This window comes from Lichenostomus cassidix, chromosome 22 (assembly GCF_008360975.1).
Source record: "Lichenostomus cassidix isolate B80296 chromosome 22, HeHo_3.0, whole genome shotgun sequence".
Classification (NCBI taxonomy): domain Eukaryota; kingdom Metazoa; phylum Chordata; class Aves; order Passeriformes; family Meliphagidae; genus Lichenostomus; species Lichenostomus cassidix.
The window spans coordinates 3,601,570-3,621,172 of NC_139502.1; the positions used below are offsets into that span (position 1 = coordinate 3,601,570).

Sequence of the window (19,603 nt, forward strand, 5' to 3'; positions counted from 1 at the left end):
CCCGACAGAGAAATAAAACATTGTCATGGGTGGTGGCCACTTTCCACATGGGGGGATGCAGAGGAGTGGCAAAAGGATGAAACCTTACAAGACATTTCCATCTGGCAATTAATGGTTTTTTGTAGAAGGGAGAAGAAGTGGGATGAAGTTCCCGATGTGGACATGGGCAGATGATGGAATGGAACCTCTGCGAGAGCTCGTTTGCCAACCCCAAGCTCTGCAGAAAATCCAGTGCTGCAGGAAACACTAGTCAGCAAACTGACAAAAAGCTGGGAACACACATGGGAAGGAAAGAACACACATGGGAAGTAAAGCCATGTGTCAAATCAGCTACAGCCACTCTGGGCAGGGAGAAGGAGCTGTGTTTGCGGTCCCTCTCTCCCCGGGGGATGATCACAAGGGTCTCCATCCTTCTCAAGCCGGAGAGAGCCGGGGGGGGGGCAGAGCGCTCTCCATGCCTCTCACCCCGTGCCGGGGGCATGCTCGCTGGATTCTCCATCCTTCTCAATCCAGGGGATGCTTGGGGGTCTCTGTCCCTCTCACTCTGGGCCACGCTGGGGACCAAGGGGTCTCTGTCCCCCTCACCCCTGTGGTGACCCAGCCGAGGTCACGCCCCCTGCAGGACAGCCCGCAAGACCCCCAAGCATCCTCCGGTGCAAGAGGCAAAGAGACAAAGCAGGGCCAAGAGGGATGGAGACTCCCAGGGAGAGAAGAATGGAGCCACCAACAGGCACCGAGCAGGTAGAGAAGGACAGAGACACGCCCAGGACTCCCCAGGCAGGAGAGACATAGAGAGAACGCTGGGCCATCCTAGCTCCCTGTCCCGGATGAGGGCCGGGGCATTGTTGTCATTGTTGCCGTTTTGGAGGGCTTGGGGGTGCTCACCGTCCTCCTCGCCCGGGGGGGCTCCTTCCTCCTCTCCCGTGGGGAGGTGTGGGGCTTTGTGATTTCTTTGCATCTGTCTTGGTTTGAAAGACAGGTGTCTCCCAAAAGAGGTTGAAAACCTCCCCTTAGAACAGAGAATGTGATTTTTCTTTTTTCCCTCTCTCCGAATTATTTAATTTTGTAAATCAAGGGCTGTCAGGCAAGAGTATGGGAAAAAAGGAATATCAGTTTTTTACTAGTATCTATAAACAAACAATAACAATAGCAACCACAACTAGAACCAGAAAACCAATAGCAGGTAACTTGGGAGCTGCCAAGCCTTTTCCCGTGTGGTGTAATCACGGTTGCAAGCAGCAGGGGCGCTGTTGAGCTCCCGGCCAGGCAGGGCAGGTGCGATGACTCCCGAGCGGCTGCAGGTGGCGCTGTGGTGCAGGGTCAGGTCAGCCTCAGGCAGCTGGATGATGGCGGACAGGCTGAAAAGCAGGCAGCCAGGCAGCTCGGAGCGGCAGAAAGCAGGGAGGCAGGATCAGGCACTGGCTCCCTCCCGGCTAGCAGCGAGGTAGCAAAGGTTTCTGCAGTCACAGCACACGCCGCGGTCTCGTGCGGCAGAGGGCAGGGGCAGGCAGCAGAGGCAGCCGGACTCTCCCGGTGGCAGCTGCGGGAAAACACAGCCCGGGGAAACGCGCCCTTCCCAGTGGGAAGAAAAGTTGAATCAAAGCTCACCCAGCCAGGAGAGAAGAGAAACAGGGCACAGTTGGATTTCCTCTGGTAGCAGCTGGAAAGCAAAGAGCCAGCAGCCTCTACCCTCAGCGTCCGAACCACGAGAGAGCCTTCCCACGGCCGGCTCTTCCCTTACCGTGCCCTGCCCAAACCTAGCTTTTGTCTTTTACAAAAGACCTGATCGCTCTAAACATCGGGCTATTTGTTGCTTAGTAACAGGAATGAGAAGAAATTCTCAACCCCCGACAGCTTCTGACTAAGCTTCTGACTTAAACAGCCAGCGCTGTTACTTTTGTCTGTGTCCCCTGTTGTCCTTGATCAAACTTCTAAATTTGAACAGGAGAGCGGAACGTCGCTTTTCAGAGGTTTAGGGCTAAGAATGCGATCGGGTTTAGGGCAGGAATTGGGGCTGGCCTTGTTACTTGGAGTGAAAGCTGGGGCTGGAGTGTGGGCTGGGGCTGGGGGGGAGGCTGGATTGAGGGCTGCGTTTGGGATTGGCATTGGGGTTCGACTTGGAATTGGGGCTGAGTTTGAGGTCAGGGTTAAATGTGGTGTTTGCTTCAGGGCTGAGGATTTAGGGAGGGGCTGGAATTGGGGCTGGGCTGGAAGTTAGGGCTGGGCTTTGGATTAGAGCTGGCATTGGCATTAAGGCTAAACATGGTTTTTTGCCTTCAGCCTGACCTTGGCACTGGTTGTGGGGCTGGACGAGTGTGGGACTGGGATGGGGTGAAACAGGGGACTGTGAGTGTGTCTAAATGTGGGCTGAGCTTGAGGTCAGGATCAGGACGAGGTTTGGGACGGAATGCACGCCCAGCAGGCCAGGGCAGATGTCACTGCAGGATGTCCCTGCAGTGGTGCCAGCCCTCCTGAGGCACCAGCAAAGCTGGGGGGAGCCAGGTGGTCCCAGCTCCAGCTGCTGCCAGTTGCAGGTGCTCACAGTCCCCCTGCAGCTCTCCTGGAGCCCCTTTAGGCACAGAAAGGAGCTCTGAGGACTCCCTGGAGCTTCTCTTCTCCAGCTGAACAGCCCCAGCTCTCCCAGCCTGGCTCCAGACGTTCTCCAGCCCTGGGAGCATCTCTGTGGCCTCCTCTGGACTCTGCAGCAGCTCCACATCCTCCAGCTGGGATCCCAGGGCTGCAGTTTGGGTCTCACCTGACTGGGGCCGAGGAGCCGAATCCCTCCAGAGCTGCTGTCCACGCTGCAGGATCAGCCCGGGAGAAGGAAGAAGGAGAAGGAACCAACATCTGCACAGATGTAAAGCACATGGAAAGCCTTGCAGCGAGCTGGGAGGCCACAGCTGCTGATCGCAGCTCAGAGCAGGCTGTGTCCACTCCCTGCGAGTGCTTTGCAATCCCTGCAGAGCGAGTTCAGCCACCTCACGTGTGTTCATTTCCCTCAGCGTTACCTCACGTGTCCCTGGAGCTGCGAAAGGTGAGCTGGCACTTTGATCCCAAGGTCACGGCAGTGCTGGATAAAACCTGGCCAGGTTTTTACACCTCCCCGAGCGCTCGATAAACACAGGGATCCCCAACCCCATCCCGCTGCCGTGCCCGGTCCCATACTGTGCCCATTGCTGGAGCTGCGGGAGATGACATCCATTACCCAAACACCCACCCTGACGGTGTTTATGTTATTTTTTTCTGCCGTTCGGCGCTGCCGCGGTGGCTCCCAGGCGGCGCGGCGCGGAAAAGGGGAAACCTGAACCAATCAATCATTCTTGGCGCGCAACCCCATTGGCTGCCCTGGGGGGGGGCGGGGCTTAGCGGGGGTATATAATGGGCGGGGAGGCGCATTTTCTTCATTGCTGCTCCTGCCGCTCGTGGGGTTTGGATCCGGCATGGCTACCGCGCTCCGGCCCCTCCGCACCCTCGGCCGCGCCGCGCTGGAGCCCCGCGACCGCCGCCTGCACCTCAGCGCCGCCAGGTACGGCCCGGGATACCGGGGGGTGTGTGGGGATGGTTTGGAGGGAGGCGGGAGCGGCGCCCACCCCGCTCCGCCCGGTCCCGGCGCGCTGAGGGATGTGAGGGGAGGCCCAGCCCGGTTCGGTCTCCCCTCGGGCCGGGGTCGCGGCCCGATTCGCCCCCGCTGTTCCGGGGTGAGCGGGCGGGCCCCCAGCGGCCGCGCCGAGCGGTGCAGGCTGATGAAATCCCGCGCCCGCCTTGCGTGGGTGTGCGGGGCTGCCCGGGCACGGGAGGGACAGACCGAGACCTCTCACACCGGGACTGCCCTGGGGCCAGGGGGATGGAGACTGCCCCGGCCATCCCCCGGGATGAGAGGGACAGAGACCCCCGATCATCCCCCAGAGTGTGAGGGACAGAGAAACCCCACATCGGGGTTCCTCTGCGGCGAGGGGGATGGAGACTCTCCTGGGCATCCCCCGGGATGAGAAGGACGGAGACACCCTCAGTCATCCTTCAGAGTGAGAGGGACAGAGACACCCCCCTCAGCCATTCCCCGGGGTGAGAAGGAGGGAGACCACCCCCTCGTCTTCATCATCCCCTGGTGTGGCAGGGACAGAGACCCTTGAGCATCCCCTGGTGTGGCAGGGACAGAGACCCTTGAGCATCCCCTGGTGTGACAGGGACAGAGACCCACACCCCACAACAAACCCACACCCCACAGGGACAGAGACCCTTGAGCATCCCCTGGTGTGACAGGGACAGAGACCCCCCCAGCACTCCCCGGCCACTGGGTTAAGAGGGGCAGAGAGCCCCGAGCATCCCACCCTCCTCAGTGTTTCGAGCTCCCTTTTTCTTCCCGGGAGCTCCTGGCGCTTCTCCCTCTCCCTGGGAGCCCAGGGCAGCCCAGTGTCAGGGGAAAATCCCTGTGAGTTTTGGAGCAGTTCTCGGGGTGCTTTTCCATAATCCCCAGAGCTTCAGTGTCAGGACTGTAGCTAGAGAAGGTCAGAAAAGAGCACTGTTGGACTGAATGCAGGGTCCTGCTAGGAGAAGATGCATCTATGAGGCAGCTGGTAGATTTTTGAGGAGAAAGTGTAGCAAATTCATCTTGGATGGTGTTGTGCAGGGAGGGTTGGAATCTGCATTTTGGGTCAGTTGTCCCTGGATTCCTGGGGCAGGCGGAGTAGGTTTTGGAGTTGTGATGCAGCTGGGCTGGGAGTTGCTCCAGAAATGGGCAGGTTGCAGCAATGCCAGGAATGCTGTGGGGAGCATCTGCCTGCTCCTGCTTGGAAGAGAGGAAAATCAGGCAGGTGAGTGCTGGGCATGAGGCCTTGCAGCAAGGCCAGACTTAAATCACAGAATATCCTGAGCTGGAGAGACCCACAGGATCACTGATCCAATCCCTGGCCCTGCACAGACACCCAGCAACCCCACCCTGTGCATCCCTGGCAGTGCTGTCCAAACACTCCTGGAGCTCTGGAGCTGTGCCCATTCCCTGGGGAGCCTGGGCAGTGCCCAGCACCCTCTGGGGGAAGAACCTTTCCCAAAATCCACCCTAAACCCCCCTGGCACAGCTCCAGGTGTTCCCTCAGCCCTGTCCCTGCTCCCAGAGAGCAGAGATTGGAGTTGCCCCTCAGGAGGAACCTCTTAATGCCATAGTGAAGCCTTGACGTGAGGCTTGGGAAGGGGAATTCCTCTCACAAAGGGATCAGTGGATGGGAATGATGTTCCAATGAGAACTGCAGTGGTACCTGAAGGGAAAAATCCCAGTGTAGGAGTGGGCACAGCCTGCTCAGAGCTGGCATCAGCTGCTGTGGCCTCCCAGCTCACTGCAGATCTCTCCATGTGCTGCGGCCTGGAATGAGCCTGGATATTCCCAGTACAAATTTAGTCTGGAAATCAGTGTGAGGAGCTGTTTGGACAGGGTTTGAAGGGGCCAATGTCCCCTCTGCTCTAGGGAGACCTTGGAGGCTGTCAGGGTGGGAAACCAGCACTCCCAGTTCAGCTCCAACAGCCTGGAGATACAACTGGTGGTGATGACTCGAGCAGGGCAGGGGGTGAGATCGGTGATATCGGCTCCTGCAAGATCTGTGCTGTGCTGGGTGACCCCACAGCCTTGCCAAGGAATTTGTGGGGGGATGAGGATCGCTGGGAACAGCCCTGGGTGTCTGCTGTGCTGCTCCAGCCAGGATCACTGAACAGACCTTGACAGACTGTTCTGGGGTCAGCTGTGCTTTGTGGTGAAGCTGCTGTGCCTTCCCAGGTCACTAAAAATGGGAACTCAGAGTGTCTTAGCTGGAAATGTGCTCCAGGTGAATGATACTGACAGCGAAAAGAGAAGAGTATTTCCTGTTTTTTCGTGGGGAAAAAAATTACCTCATTATCACTGTCTACAACTTCCTGAAAGGTGGTTGTAGTGAGGTGGGGGTTGGTCTCTTTTTCCGGGCAACAACTGACAGAACAAGAGGACACAGTCTTAAGTTGCGCCAAGGAAAATATAGGTTAGATATTAGGAGAAACTTTTTTACAGAAAGAGTGATAAAATATTGGAATGGTCTGCCTGGGGAGGTGGTGGAGTCACCATCCCTGCACGTGTTTAAAAAGAGACTGGATGTGGCGCTTGGTGCCATGGTTTAGTTTAGTTGAGGTGTTAGGACAGAGGTTGGACTTGATGATCTTGAAGGTCTCTTCCAACCTGGTAATTCTGTGATTCTGTGATCAGGGGGTTTAGGCTGGATTTTAGGAAAGGTTCTCTCCCCACAGGGTGGTGGGGCTCTGAAGAGGCTCCCCAGGGAATGGGCACAGCCCCAAAGCTGTCTGAGCTCAGGGAATGTTCAGACACCACTCTCAGATACAGGGTGGGAATTTGGGATGTAGTGTCAGGGGTTGGATGGATCATCCCAGTGGGTCCCTTCCAGCTCGGGATATTCTGATTCTGCCTCATTTGGTTGCAGCTTTGAAGCTGTAAAGGAGCCTAAAATGTGCTGCTTGATGTGCTGGAAGGTGCAAACGGCCCCTGCAGAGCTCAGGGGAAGGAGCCTTTTCCCTTTGATTTCCCTGCTCCATCCCTGCCGAGGCTGCAGTGACAGTGACACTTTCCCTGTTGCAGAGAGGATGCCGTGGTGATCTCGGGGAGGAAGCTGGCCCGGCAGATCCGGCAGGAAGCACGGCACGAGGTGGAGCAGTGGGTGGCAGCAGGGAACAAGAGACCCCACCTGAGCGTGGTGCTGGTCGGGGAGAACCCAGCCAGCCACTCCTACGTGCTCAACAAAACCAAAGCGGCAGCTGACGTGGGTAGGTGTGCAGCTCCCTTCCCAAAAAGTGCTGTTTAGTTGGGAATCCTCCGTGCTGGAAGCTTTTTGGGGTGCATCCACCTGTTGGCTTTTCACCTTCATCCTGAATTTGGCTTCTGGTGGCTGCCTTGCTTGTGGTTGGTTAATGTTGGATCCTTCAGGGCAATTCAAGCTCTGTGATTGGGATTTTCAGATTGGTGTTTTCCAGTTGAGGTTTTCAGCCTTCCCTGAGCCATAAAAAGCACAGGAAGGGATTTTTGGCCTCTTTCCCTCACCTGCCTGGGACACAGCCCCTGTTCAGCAGCCTCTGACTCCTTCCCATCTTGGAATCCAAGGTCCTGCTCAGGGTCAGGGCCAACAAATGGTGTCATTTTAACTTGGGTCCTGTGCTGCTGAAGCTGCTTTTAGGGCTGAGATTTTTAGGCAAACATTGCTTTTTTTATTGTGTCCAGAGGGCTCTCAGGACAAGTAGTTTTATTTTCATGGTAGCACTCTTTGCTTGGGTTTCTCCCTGCACTGGGAGGGTCCCAAACACCCTTCCCAGGTCACCAGCCCCTTAGAATTGTCCTCAATAACGAATCCCAACACTTGTGAAGGAGTCTCCAGCCTGCAAGCTGCACAAACCCTGCCACCCTCAGTGTGCACCTCCCAGATTCGGTCAGGCAGTGACACAGGGCAGTTTAAATCCCCAAAATGTGGGAAAGTCGCTCTCTTGTGCCTCACTAACACTGTGGGTTTGGCAATTCCAGGGATCAGCAGTGAGACCATCCTCAGGCCAGCTTCCATCACCGAGGAGGAGCTGCTGGATTTGATTGGCAAGCTCAACAACGATTCGGCCGTGGATGGGCTCTTGGTGCAGCTGCCCCTGCCTGGTGAGCAGCTGAATTCCCACCTTTCATTCCCATCAAGCTTTCCAGGGTTGCCATGTGCGGGATGGGGCAGTCAGGGGGATCCTGCCCTGCTCCAGCTCCTCAGCACAGCTGCCTGCAGGAGTTCAGGCTCTGGGAGGCACTGAATCTATTCCTGTGCTGGGAGTATCAGCTTCCTGAGCTGGGAGCTTGAACTGGGTGGTGGCCTTGGGGCTGCCTAAAAATACCCTCAGCAGGAGCAGGGCTGTGATTCCAGAGTGATTCCCTGTGCTGGGAGCTGGCAGCTTTGGCTCCCAAAACCCAAAGGGGCTCCAGGGTCAGAGCTCTGGCTCAGGGTCAGAACTCCAGTTTGGGGTCACAATTCCAGCTCAAGGCTCGGGGTCAGAGCTCCAGTTTGTGGTCACAATTCCAGCTCAGGGCTCAGGGTTGCAATTCCAGATCAGGAGCTGGACTCAGATCTCCTGCTTGGGGGTCACAGTTTCAGCTTGGGGTCAGGGCTCCAGTTTGGGGTCAAAGCTCCAGCCTGGGGCTCAGGGTCCCAATCCCAGCTCAGGATCAGGGCACCAGAGCCTGCCTGCCAGCCCAGCTGAGGCTCTGGCTGCTCCCTGAGCTCTCCCTGCCCTCTCCAGAGCACATCGACGAGCGCAAGGTGTGCAATGCTGTGAGCCCAGAGAAGGACGTGGATGGATTCCACGTGATCAACGTGGGCCGCATGTGCCTGGACCAGTACTCCATGCTGCCTGCCACGCCCTGGGGCGTCTGGGAGATCATCAAGAGGACAGGTGAGAGCTCTTTGTTTTGGCTGATTCCTGCTGTAATTCCAGTTTGGGTTTAAGGATTCCCAGCTGGAGAACTGTGCTGTGTGAGGAACCGGTGACAGGCCAGGAGCACAGGATGGGAGGGACTGGGGTGACACCAGGCTGGGGACAGAGCAGTGGGGGTTCTGCAAGGCTCCAGCCTCAGCCCTAGGCTGCTCCACAGCCTCGGGAAGGAGCTGGGCTCAGCACTGGGTTTGCTGCTGACACTGACCTGGAGCAGCACTGGGTTTGCTGCTGACACTGACCTGGAGCAGCTGATGGCTCCCCAGAGGGCAGGGAGGCTCTGCAGAGAGACCTGGGCAGAGCAGAGAGGGACAATCCCCAAAGTGGTGGAGTTGAACCTGGGAAGGGCTGGATTCTGCCCTGGGATGGGCACCCCTGGCTGTGTGGGTGGGCTGGGAAGGAAAGGCTGGAGAGCAGCTGTGGGAACGGCCTGGGGAGACTGGTCCAGGGCCACCTGGATCTGAGTCAGCAGCGCCCTGGAGCCAAGAGGGACATCCCTGTCCTGGGGAGATCAGGGACATCATGGCCAGGGAGGGATTGTCCAGCTCTGCTCTGGGCTGGGGCAGCCTCACCTCCAGGGCTGGGGCAGGGAGCTCCAGGTTGGATGAAAGGTTCTTCCTGCAGAGGGTGCTGGGCACTGCCTAGGCTCCCCAGGGAATGTGACATTCCCAAATCTGCCAGAGCTCCAGGAGTGTTTGAACACTGCTCCCAGGGTGCACAGGGTGGGATTTTGGGGTGTCTGAGCAGGGCCAGGGGTTGGATCAGTGACCCCTGTGGGTCCCTCCCAGCCCAGGACAGTCTGTGACTGTGTGATCTTGTCCCCTCAGGCATCCCAACGCTGGGCAGGAACGTGGTGGTGGCCGGCAGGTCCAAGAACGTGGGGATGCCGATCGCCATGCTGCTCCACACCGACGGCAGCCACGAGCGCCCTGGAGGTAGGAGAGGGGTGGGCTTGGACAAGGAACCTGACAAATATCCTCTTAAGCCTCCCAGAGCAGTCCCAGGAGTTCCTTGCTCAAGGGTCTGGCCCAGGATGAGACAATTGTGCACAGAATCTTAGGATTGTGGAATTGTTAAGGTTGGAAAAGGTCTCCAAAGTCATCTAGTCCAGCCCTGACTCAGCCATGGCCACCACTGACCCATGTCCTCAAGTGCCACATCCACATGTGGGTTGAACACTTCCAGGGGTGGGTGCTCCACCATTTCCCCGGGCAGCCTCTTCCAATGCTTTACAACCTTTCCATGAAGAATTTTTTCCAGATATCCAAACTAAACTTCCCCTGGCACAGATGGAGGCTGTTTTGTCTTGTCCTGTCCCTGTTCCCTGGGAGCAGAGCCCAACCCTGCCCTGGCTGCCCCCTCCTGTTGTGGAGAGTTGTGAAGAGTTGTGGAGAGCCAGAGGGTCCCCCCTGAGCTTCCTTCAGCAGCTCCTTGTCCTCTTCCATCCCAAATCCCTGCCTGTCCCTTCATAGGCTGTTCCCTGGGGTTTGTTCCTGGTTGCACACAGGGGTGGCCCTGAAGGGGAGGATGCTGAGGAACGGCTGGGTTTGAGTGCTGGGTGTGAATTGCAGCCCCTTGTCCCCGCAGGTGATGCCACGGTGACAATCTCACACCGCTACACGCCCAAGGAGCAGCTGAAGCAGCACACGATCCGCGCAGACATCGTGGTGGCAGCAGCAGGTAAGGGGCGCCTCAGGGTGTTCCTGCTGGGAATCCTTGCCATGGGATGTCCTGGCAGGGTCTGTGCTCTCAGGGCTGTGGGTGAGGGGCTCTGGGAGCTGGGTTCTCCTGGGGTTGAACTGCTTTGGTGTTCCCAGTTTGGGCCTCTGCCTCTGGAGTGGGAAACAGCACCTGGCAGAGAGCACCTGATCCCACCCTGAGCAGGAATGGAGAATCAGGGAATGTGTTTGGGTGGGAGAAACCCACAGGGATCACTGATCCAACCCCTGTCCCTGTACAAACACCCCAAAATCCCACCCTGTGCATCCCTGGGAGCACTGTCCAAACACTCCTGGAGCTCTGGCAGATTTAGGTATGTCACCATTCCCTGGGCAGCCTGGTCAGTGTCCAGCACCCACTGCGGGAAGAACCTTTCCCAAAATCCACCCTAAATCTCCCCTGGCACAGCCCCAGCCATTCCCTGAGTCCTCTCCCTGTCCCCCAGAGCTCAGTCCCTATCCCTCCACCCCCTCCCCAGAAAGCTGAACTGGGATCAGTCTCCCCTCAGTCTCCTCTTCTCCAGCTGGACATTCCCAGTGCCCTCAGCCCCTCCTCGTGTGGTCACTCCAGACCTTTCCCATCTCCATGTCCCTCCTTTGGGCTCTCCAATGGCTCAGTGCCTTTTCTACATTGTTTCACCCCAAACTGCCCCAGCCCTGGAGGTGAGGCTGCCCCAGCCCAGAGCAGAGCTGGACAATCCCTCCCTGGCCATGATGTCCCTGATCCCCTCAGGACAGAGATGTGTCCCTGATCCCCCCAGGACAGAGATGTCCCTCCTGGCTCCAGAGCACTGCTGACTCAGATCCAGGTAGCCCTGGACCAGCCCCCCCAGGCTGTTCCCACAGCTGCTCTCCAGCCTTTCCTTCCCAGCCCATCCCAGGGCAGAATCCAGCCCTTCTCAGGTTCAACTCCACCACTTTGGGGATTGTCCCTCTCTGCTCTGCCCAGGTCTCTCTGCAGAGCCTCCCTGCCCTCTGGGGAGCCACCAGCTGCTCCAGGTCAGTGTCAGCAGCAAGCCCAGTGCTGAGCCCAGCTCCTTCCTGAGGCTGTAGAGGAACCCAGGGCTGAGGCTGGAGCTCTGCAGAACCCCCAGTGCCCAGCCTGGTGTCACCCCAGTCCCTGCCACCCTGTGCTCCTGGCCTGTCACCAGTTCCTCACACAGTTCTCCAGCTGTGATAACAGCCTCTTGTCCATCCCAGTCCTGGCTTTATGCTGGGAGAAGGAAATAACTCCCAAAAAGTGTCATCTGCTTGCCTGGAGCTGAGGGGCAGCTGCTGAGGCACCTGCAGGGCACAGGGATCCCCTTGAAGCCCCAGGCTCTGCTCCAGAGGGGATCCTTGGGATCCTCACGGGATCTGAGCTGGTTTTGGGGCTCTGTTTGGCAGCAGAAGCTGGGGGGAGCCCGGGGGGAGGGAGGAGAGGAAAGGTCGGTTGGAAATTGGGGATGGAAAGGAAGGGCTGGAAGGCTGAGCAGCGGTGGGGAAGGGCAGGATGGGAATGAGCTGTGGAGGTGGGTGTGGGGCAGAGGGGACTGAGATAAAGCCAGAGAGTAGATTCCCACCACCCCCCCTCTGATATCTGTCAGAACCAGACACTCACCCCACCCTGAAAGGCTGGGTTAGCCGCAGGAAGCTGCTCCCAGCCCTCCCTGGCACAGCCCCAGGGCAGCCAGGGCTGGGATGAGGTGCTCTGGGCTCTGCTCCAGCTGCTCCTGCCTCAGGGCAGGTGGAAAATGTGCAGCAAGGAGCCACGGACCTGAAATGTTGTTTCCCTTTGGAGGGTGTGGTCCTGGCTGCTGTGCCAGAACTCCCTGGGGAGGATTCCTGTTCTGTGCTCTGAGATTATCAGGGAACAGCTCCAGTGGGAACATGGAATCACAGAGTGGTTTGGGCTGCAAGGACCTTAAAGATCGTCGTGTTCCACCCCCTGGATATTTCCTGCCAGAGCAGCTTGTTCCAAGCCCTGTCCAGCCTGGCCTTGGGCACTGCCAGGGATCCAGGGGCAGCCACAACTTCTCTGGGAATTCCATCCCAGCCTCTCCCCACCCTCCCAGGGAAGGATTCATTCCATAAATCCAACCTGAATTTCCCCTGTTCCAGTTTGCAAGTGAAATACCTGAGGTGAACACCAGCAGCTGGTGGTGCCACTTTGGGTAGGTTTGCATTTCCTAGGATCGTTTGGGTTGGAAAACACCTTTAATGTTCTTGAATCCAGTTGTTTTGGGAGGCAGGAAGGCATGGGCTGGGCCATGGGATGAGGGGATCAGGGGGCTCTGGAGCAGCACTGAGGCTGTGGCTGTGTTTTTGCAGGAATCCCCAACCTGATCACAGCTGACATGATCAAGGAAGGAGCTGCAGTGATCGACGTGGGAATCACCAGGGTGCAGGATCCTGTCACGGCCAAGCCCAGGCTGGTTGGGGATGTGGATTTTGAAGGTGAGGGAAAGGCTCTGGGTCTGGGGCAGAGCTGGGGAGGAATGACAAAGTCCTGCATTGTGTGACTGAGCTTAGGTTCTTTTGGTTCATCCAACACTGTCCTACTGATGCCTAAAACAGGCTACCTGAAACAGAAGCCAAGACAAATTCGGAGTATAAAAAGCAGACAAATTTATTTGAGGCCTTCAAGATACACTTGGGCAAACAAAGTCCTCCTCAATGGGACTACACCAAAATGGACCCTGGGCCACGAGCCCTTTGCCTTTTATAAGTTCTGTCCTATTAACATATTGGTCCCTAATTTTCCAATCACACCCTTAGGTGATGACATTGACCCCAGGCCGTGCTTCCCCTTCCCACCATTGTTTAGATATTTTCCGTTCCTAGGGCAGTGAATATGTCCTTGAATCTCCATCCAGAGAGCTTTGTTTTGGCTAAAGGTGCTGGGAACAGAGGTTTTTAGTATTTTGTAAGAAGCACAGAACGACACCAAGTTACAAATACATGAAGAGAAAAAAACCCAGAAATTATTAAGGCATCACCATGTACCAGGGGATTTCCTGGATATTCCATGGGGATGCTCCAGAGGAGCCTCCTCAGCCTCAGCAGCTTGATCTGTGCCTCTGCTCCAGCCCTGCCTTAAATCAAACCCTGCAGAGCTTCATATTCTCTGGCCCCGCTCCTCCCTGAGCTACAGCAGGGCTGGGATGTCCAGCAGGAACCTCCTCCTGGAACAGAAACAGGGAGAACGTTCAGGTTCATTGTGCTTCATTCCATCGAGGGCACATGGAAAGCCCACAGCTGGTCTTGGATTTGACATTTCTGTGCTAGAAATCTGCTTTTAGGTCTAGCTTGGCACTTTTAGGCCCAGAATTTTGGTGGTTTTTGGCCTGGCTTTTGGTGCTTTCAGAGCTTAGTGCTTCAAAGGTCTGGCTTTTTGACACTTTCAGGCCCAGATTTTTGGTATTTTCAGACCTTTGTGCTTTTAGGCCTGGCTTGATGCTTTTGGGCCTGGCTTTTTGGGGCATTTTGGCAGTTTTAGGCCTCACTTTTTGTGCTTTTAAGCCTGGCTTTTTGCTCTTTTGGACCTTTGTGCTTCCAGGCCTGGCTTGGCTCTTTTGGGCCCAGCTTTTTAGTCTGGCTTTTGGTGCTTTCAAGCCCAGCTTTCCAGCACTTTTAGGCCCGGTGTTTTGGCACTTTCAGACCTTTGTGCTTTTAAGCCTGGCTTAGTGCTTTTAAGCCTGGCTTGGCTTTTTGGCACTTTTAGGCCTCATTTTTTGTGCGTTTAGGCCTGGCTTTTTGTTCTCTTGGACCTTTGTCCTTCCAGGCCTGGCTTGGTGCTTTTGGGCCTGGCTTTTTGGGGCTCCCAGGCCTGGCATTTTTGTGCTTTTAGGCCTGGCTTTTTGGCACTTTTAGGCCTGGCTTTCTGCCCTTTTGGACCTTTGTGCTTCCAGGCCTTGCTTGGCTCTCTTAGGCCTGGCTTTTTGGGGCATTTTGGCACTTTTAGGCCTGGCTTTTTGGCACTTTTAGGCCTGGCTTTCTGCTCTTTCGGACCTTTGTGCTTCCACACCTTGCTTAGCTCTCTCAGGCCAGGCATGGCACTTTCCCCACCTTTGCTGTTCAGCCCTTGCACACCCAGGCTGGACAGACCATGCCTTTCCCCTCACCACCCAAAACCCACCCAGCCCCGTTCCTGAAGCATTAATCCCCACAGACCCCGCTGGTTTTAGCCTGGAAAGCCCTGCCCTGCCCTTCAGCTGCGCTTTTCTGTAGGATTTCATTCTGTAGGATTTGGTTACGAGGATGGGATGGAAACGAGAGATCTCTGAAGTCAGGTTTTAGAGCATCAGGGTTTATTGTGAAAGGTGTGGGTGTAGGAGAGCTGCCAGGGGCTGCCAGATGAGCCCAAAGCAGGTCAGAGAAGGAAGAGAGAGATAGAGAGAGATCAGATGCCAAGAGCTCGAGCTGGCGTTTACAACACAATAAATTATCTTCTGTGTTGAATATTCTAATTCTCATTAACCAATCCAGAACAAGCTACAAACCCTACAACATTTACACACAACCTATAAGAATCATCGCATTACCACACAAGGTTATATTTTAAACCCTAAAAACTGCTTTCTGGACCCTCTGCCATCAGGCAGGGTCTGCTCTAACCCTTGGAGCTGCCTGCAGGCAGAGGGGATTGTTCTATCAAGAGGGGATTACCTTCAGTGGCCATACCATTGTTTTCTAGTTATTCTTCAACTCAAAGCTTGTCTTCATCTCAATCTCCCTTATATTTTCCATATTCTCAGCATCTTTTGCCAGGTAATCATATTTATAAGGCTTTCCTATTTCATCTTCCCCAACCCTTTTCCCCAGGGGTGAGGAAGAAGGCGAGTTACATCACTCCGGTGCCCGGCGGCGTGGGGCCCATGACAGTGGCCATGCTGATGAAGAACACCATCATCGCCGCCAAGAAGCTGCTCAGACCCAAAGAGCTGCAGGCTCTCCCTGCCTAAGGAGAGCTTTTCCTTAGCAACGAGCACAACATTCCAGAGCGACTCCCAGACAGGCCGATAGGAACTGCAATATTGTTATTTATTGGCTCTCCCACTCGGAGCTTACAGGTATTTATTGGAAGCGTGGAATAATTCACACTGGGAATAATTCACACTCCTCCTGCTTGGTGTCTGAGGCAGCCCTGCTCCTGCAGGAGCTGCTTGGGATGCTGGGAATGCAGCTGCCAGCAATGGCCTCAGATGGTTCTGCTCTCCAAATCCCGGGCATTCAGCCCGTGCCGAGTTCCTCCTCAATGCTGGATGTTTAGTTTGAGCTCTTCTGTAGAAGAATTACTTGAAAACAAAATTAAACATGAAAGCCATATTTGTGTTCTGGGCCTGTGCAGGGCCCTGGGCAGGGGCAGAGCTGGTGGAACATTTTCTAGTGTGCAGCTAAGCTGGGCTTTTTGCTCTTTGGATGCTGAAGTTTTTTAAAAGCCTTTTTTTCTAACCAAAGAACACCCTGGGGGGAGGTTGGTGCCCTCACAGGGCCCAGGGGAGGTTTCCTGCACTGCCTTGTAAAGTGTGAGTGCTTAGTGAGTAATGCAGGCTGGCTAAATAAAGTGTGAGAAGACAAAAAGAAATCCTCTTTGTGCCCTGGAGTTGTTACTGATCAATTATTTCACTTCTGGAAGAAGAGCAGGGGTTGTTTTTAAAGCCTTTTTTCCCCTCTGAGCAGGGCAGGGTCTGGCTCCCTCCCAGAGAGACAGAACTGCTCCCCCAGCACCAACGGGGCTGAAAAGTGGGAGAATCTCTTCCTTTCCTGCCTGGACAAAGCCTGCCGAGCTTCCTGACTCTGTTTCTTAACTAAATCCCCAGGAGAAGGACAAAGGAGTTTGTTTGCAAGCTCTGCTGATCTCCAGAACATGAACCTTGCCTGAGGTGGTGCCTCAGGAAAAACTTCCTTGCAGGAATTCCTGGGCACTGAGGTGATCTGGGACCTTTTCCTCTCCCTGGCATGGCTGATCCCACCTTCCTCAGGGCAGGAGAGGTTTGTTGTGATGTCGGACTTGATGATCCTGGAGGGTTTTTCTGTGTTTTTAGAGTTTTAAAAGGCTGGAGGTGCCACTGGTGCTAAACCCCAGTGCTGAACCTCTCCTGGAGGGGACAGCGCTGCCAGAAACCCACGGAGGAAGGAATTTGGGATTCCTGGATGTGCCCCACAGACACACAGAGAGCTGAGACTCATTGAAACGAGGTTTTTATTGGGTTGCATCACCGAGAAATACAAAATGGTTCAAGTGGTGCCGTGCTGGAGGCAGCCGAGCTGAGACTGCTGTGCTTTGTACAAAAAACCCAAAACCTCGTGGGAAACCTCGCCAAAAAGGGACAAACCGAGCCCAAAGCAGCCTGATGGGGCTCAGCTCTGCCCTACAGAGCAGCTCCCAGAGTCCACAAAGCCTGTCCGGGGGTGGAGTGAAGCAGAGCTGACGGAGAAAGCAAAGTAATCCTGCTTGATTAAAATCTGAAAGCCTACCTGGAGCACGCGTCAGCTACCACAGGGTGGGGACAAAACGCTACAAAAAGGGACACGGGGCCATCGAGCTGAGAGCCTGGGGCATTGCTCTCACCACGCCTCCCCAGGAGCTGCACCTGAACCAGAACAAAAAATCGCTATAAATAGGAAATCGCCTTCAAGTCTTTGTTGGATTTGAGTATTTACAGGGTCTGTCCCTCGCCAGGGTTAGACCATTTGCAGTGTTTGACTGGAGTCCCAGTTGCAGTGTGTGACTGGTGTCCCTGAAGAACCCCAGTGCTGCTGGTGTGTCAGGCAGGGTGGTTCTGCTCACGGGAAGGGTCTGGGGGCTCTGGGAGGTTGGGAAGGGAGGAAAAAAAATCAAAGATTCATCCAGGAAAAACGAGAAAAAGACACTGATTCGAGGGGTGCTTCAGAGCTGTTTATAAACCACGGCTGGGCCTGGGCCGTGGGTGGAAAAAAATCCTTTAAAGCCTCGGCACTGCTGGGAAAAAGGTGTTGGGAGCTGGGCAGAGCCAACCCCAGCTCGCAGCTGCCTGGATCCCAACCTGCTCCCTTCCCTTCCTCTGCCAGGCAGGAAGAGCCCAGAGTGGGGATGGACAGCGAGAGGAGCTGCTGGGTGTGGGGCTGGAGCTCGGGGGGCTCCTGTCCCCTCCTGATCCCACTGCTGCTCAGCCATGTGGGAATGACTGGGATGGAGGAGATCATGGGGGAGTGAAGGCCCTGGCCTGGGGCTGGGAGCAGAGCAAGGATCCTTGGATTCCTCCAGCCAGGGCATTCCTCCAGGAGAGAAGGGATTGGGAGGGATGGGGCTGATCCCGAGGCCAGGAGGGGCTGGGGAGAGGGAATTGGTCAGGATGGGATGGGCGACCCAATGGCTTCACTGTGGCCACACTTCCCATTTCCCTGTGGAAACCATTCCAAATTCCATCAGAAACCATTCCTGACTCCCTTGGAAACTTTTCCTGGATTCCCTGTGGAAACCATTCATGACTCCCTCAGAAACCATTCTGGATTCCCTGTGGAAACCCTTCCTGACTCCCTCAGGAGCCAAGGCCCCATTCCCTGCCTGGCTCTCCCTGCAGGTCCTGGCTGTTGTCCTTCGTTGCCCTCAAGTGGCAAAACCCTTCACCCTGAGCTGCTGCTCCTCCTCCCCTCCCCTTCTAACCCCAGGCACCGGCTCCTCTCCATCCTGCCAAGCCTCCTCCTCCTCCATCCCCATCCCAGGTGCCTCCTGCTCTTCACCCCCATCCTGCTGTGCCTCCTCCTCCCCATCCCTATTCCCTTCCCCATCCCAAGTGCTTCCTCCTCCTCATCCCAGTCCCAGGAGTCTCGTCATCCTCATCCCCATCTCAGCCTCCTCCTCATCTCCATCCCAGCTGCCTCCTCTTCCTCATCCCATCCCAGGCTCCTCTTCCTCCCCATCCCACCCCAGCTGGATGGGATCCCATCCCTCTCCTGGATGCCCCAAGCAGGATCTGGAGCAGCCCTTTCCTCCCACACCAGCCCATTCCCCCATACCCTCCCCAGAACAGGATTCCCCAAGAGCCACACGGTTATTTGGGATTTGGGAGCCGGGATGGGCTCTCCATCCCTCCCAGCCCTACCAACCCCCCTCAAACACATCCTCCGGCTCATCCCCCTTTTCCATCGGCACATCCCGGCTGCTCCCCCAGCCCAGCAGCTCCTCCGGGGCCGAAATCACCGATTCCACCTCTCCAGCCCCAGAATCACCAATTCCACCTTTCCGGCCCCATTTCGCCGCCAGCGGCGATGCCTCGCCCAGCGGGAAGGGAGGGAATTCAACTGGCACGACCCTAAAATCTACCGCAGCGCGGGACCCCCGGGGCCTCCTGCGCCCGGCAGAGACAAACCAGCCCGATTTCCTTTATATATATATATGAATGCGGCGATATCGATATATATATATAAGCGCGGGCGCCGGGGGGCTATAGCGTGGTCTCACTGCCCATGTCCCGAGGAGCCTTCTCCGTGTCGGTGTCCTCGTAGTCCGACTCCATCTCGATCTTCACCTGGGGCACGGCACAGATGGGGTTGCGGGAGTAGTTAAAGGCGGGAGACGACGGGCACGAGATCTTCAGGTGAAGGGTGATACTGGGGGGCAGGAGGGAGAGGGGTCAGCAGCCAGGGCTGGAACCCCTGCCCCAAATCCGCCCTGGGAAATGGCTCCGGGTGGTGCCGGTGCCTAAAGATTTTGATTTTGGATTTTTAATTTTTTTTTTAATTTAATTTTTTAAAAATTTTCATTTTATATATTTTTGATTTATCTGGAGCTTTATGACAGCTTTGTAGGCTGTTATTACGTGGTTATACAGCTCCTGGCATTTTTCCTGCCCATTCTCTTAGATTTTATAACAATCGGCTGACCCTTCTCATGCACACTTGAAGTTCTGTTCAGTCTTATTCCTAAAAATAATAATAAGAAGCCTGACAAGGATATTTTGTTTTCCACTAGAACTCGGAAGAACAAGAAATGGGGCGAAGAAACTCCATTGGAACAACTCTGAATGGGCAGAACCCGGGGGAAATCACCTAACCAGCTGCTCTTCTAATTGGGCAATATTTGTTGGATGCACTCATTAATCAACCTTATAAAAATGGTAGAAATTCTGTGTCACATGTGCACATTGCCATACTGTGCACCCGACAGCTTTCCATTAAAACTTTCTTTTGTATTATCATTTTAACACAGTTTGGGAAAGTTTTGCATTTTATTCCAGGCAACAATGGCACCACCGATAAATTAATTAAATCGGATGGTTTGCCTTCAAGCTGCAGAATTCATGGAGAACAATCCCAAAATTTCAGGATTGAAGATTCCCAACTGGAAAAATCCCTTTTATAGCTCCAAACCCCCTGGTGCATCTCCCAGCAAAACCCCCCAAATCCAGAGAGATGCTGGGAAAATCCACTGGGATGTC

The 19,603-nt window shown here is 55.4% G+C and overlaps 2 protein-coding genes across 4 annotated transcripts in view; one reads left to right on the top strand and one right to left on the bottom strand.

The window, feature by feature from the left end:
- Positions 1–3,398: 3,398 nt before the first annotated feature.
- MTHFD2 (methylenetetrahydrofolate dehydrogenase (NADP+ dependent) 2, methenyltetrahydrofolate cyclohydrolase) lies at positions 3,399–15,768 on the top strand. Its single transcript, XM_085080502.1, has 8 exons — positions 3,399–3,526; positions 6,611–6,795; positions 7,544–7,666; positions 8,293–8,445; positions 9,312–9,419; positions 10,072–10,164; positions 12,513–12,638; positions 15,006–15,768. Exons 1-8 carry the CDS (start codon positions 3,441–3,443, stop codon positions 15,143–15,145), a joined length of 1,014 nt encoding a protein of 337 aa, XP_084936628.1. The 5' UTR covers positions 3,399–3,440; the 3' UTR covers positions 15,146–15,768.
- Positions 15,769–18,610: 2,842 nt separating this feature from the next.
- The window catches only part of SLC4A5 (solute carrier family 4 member 5), a 38,198-nt gene continuing 37,205 nt past the window's right edge, over positions 18,611–19,603 (bottom strand). For all 3 annotated transcript variants that reach the window (XM_085080553.1, XM_085080554.1, XM_085080555.1), the window contains one exon: positions 18,611–18,776. In XM_085080553.1, the coding sequence (XP_084936679.1) occupies positions 18,611–18,776 (166 nt within the window). The remainder of the gene's footprint in view (positions 18,777–19,603) is intronic.

Bases quoted from the DNA above. Each gene is read 5' to 3' on its own strand.
- MTHFD2 (XM_085080502.1), top strand. From the start codon at position 3,441: ATGGCTACCGCGCTCCGGCCCCTCCGCACCCTCGGCCGCGCCGCGCTG. The intron at 7,667-8,292 runs GTGAGCAGCTGA...TGCCCTCTCCAG, and splicing joins GGTGCAGCTGCCCCTGCCTG to AGCACATCGACGAGCGCAAG. The intron at 8,446-9,311 runs GTGAGAGCTCTT...TTGTCCCCTCAG, and splicing joins GGAGATCATCAAGAGGACAG to GCATCCCAACGCTGGGCAGG.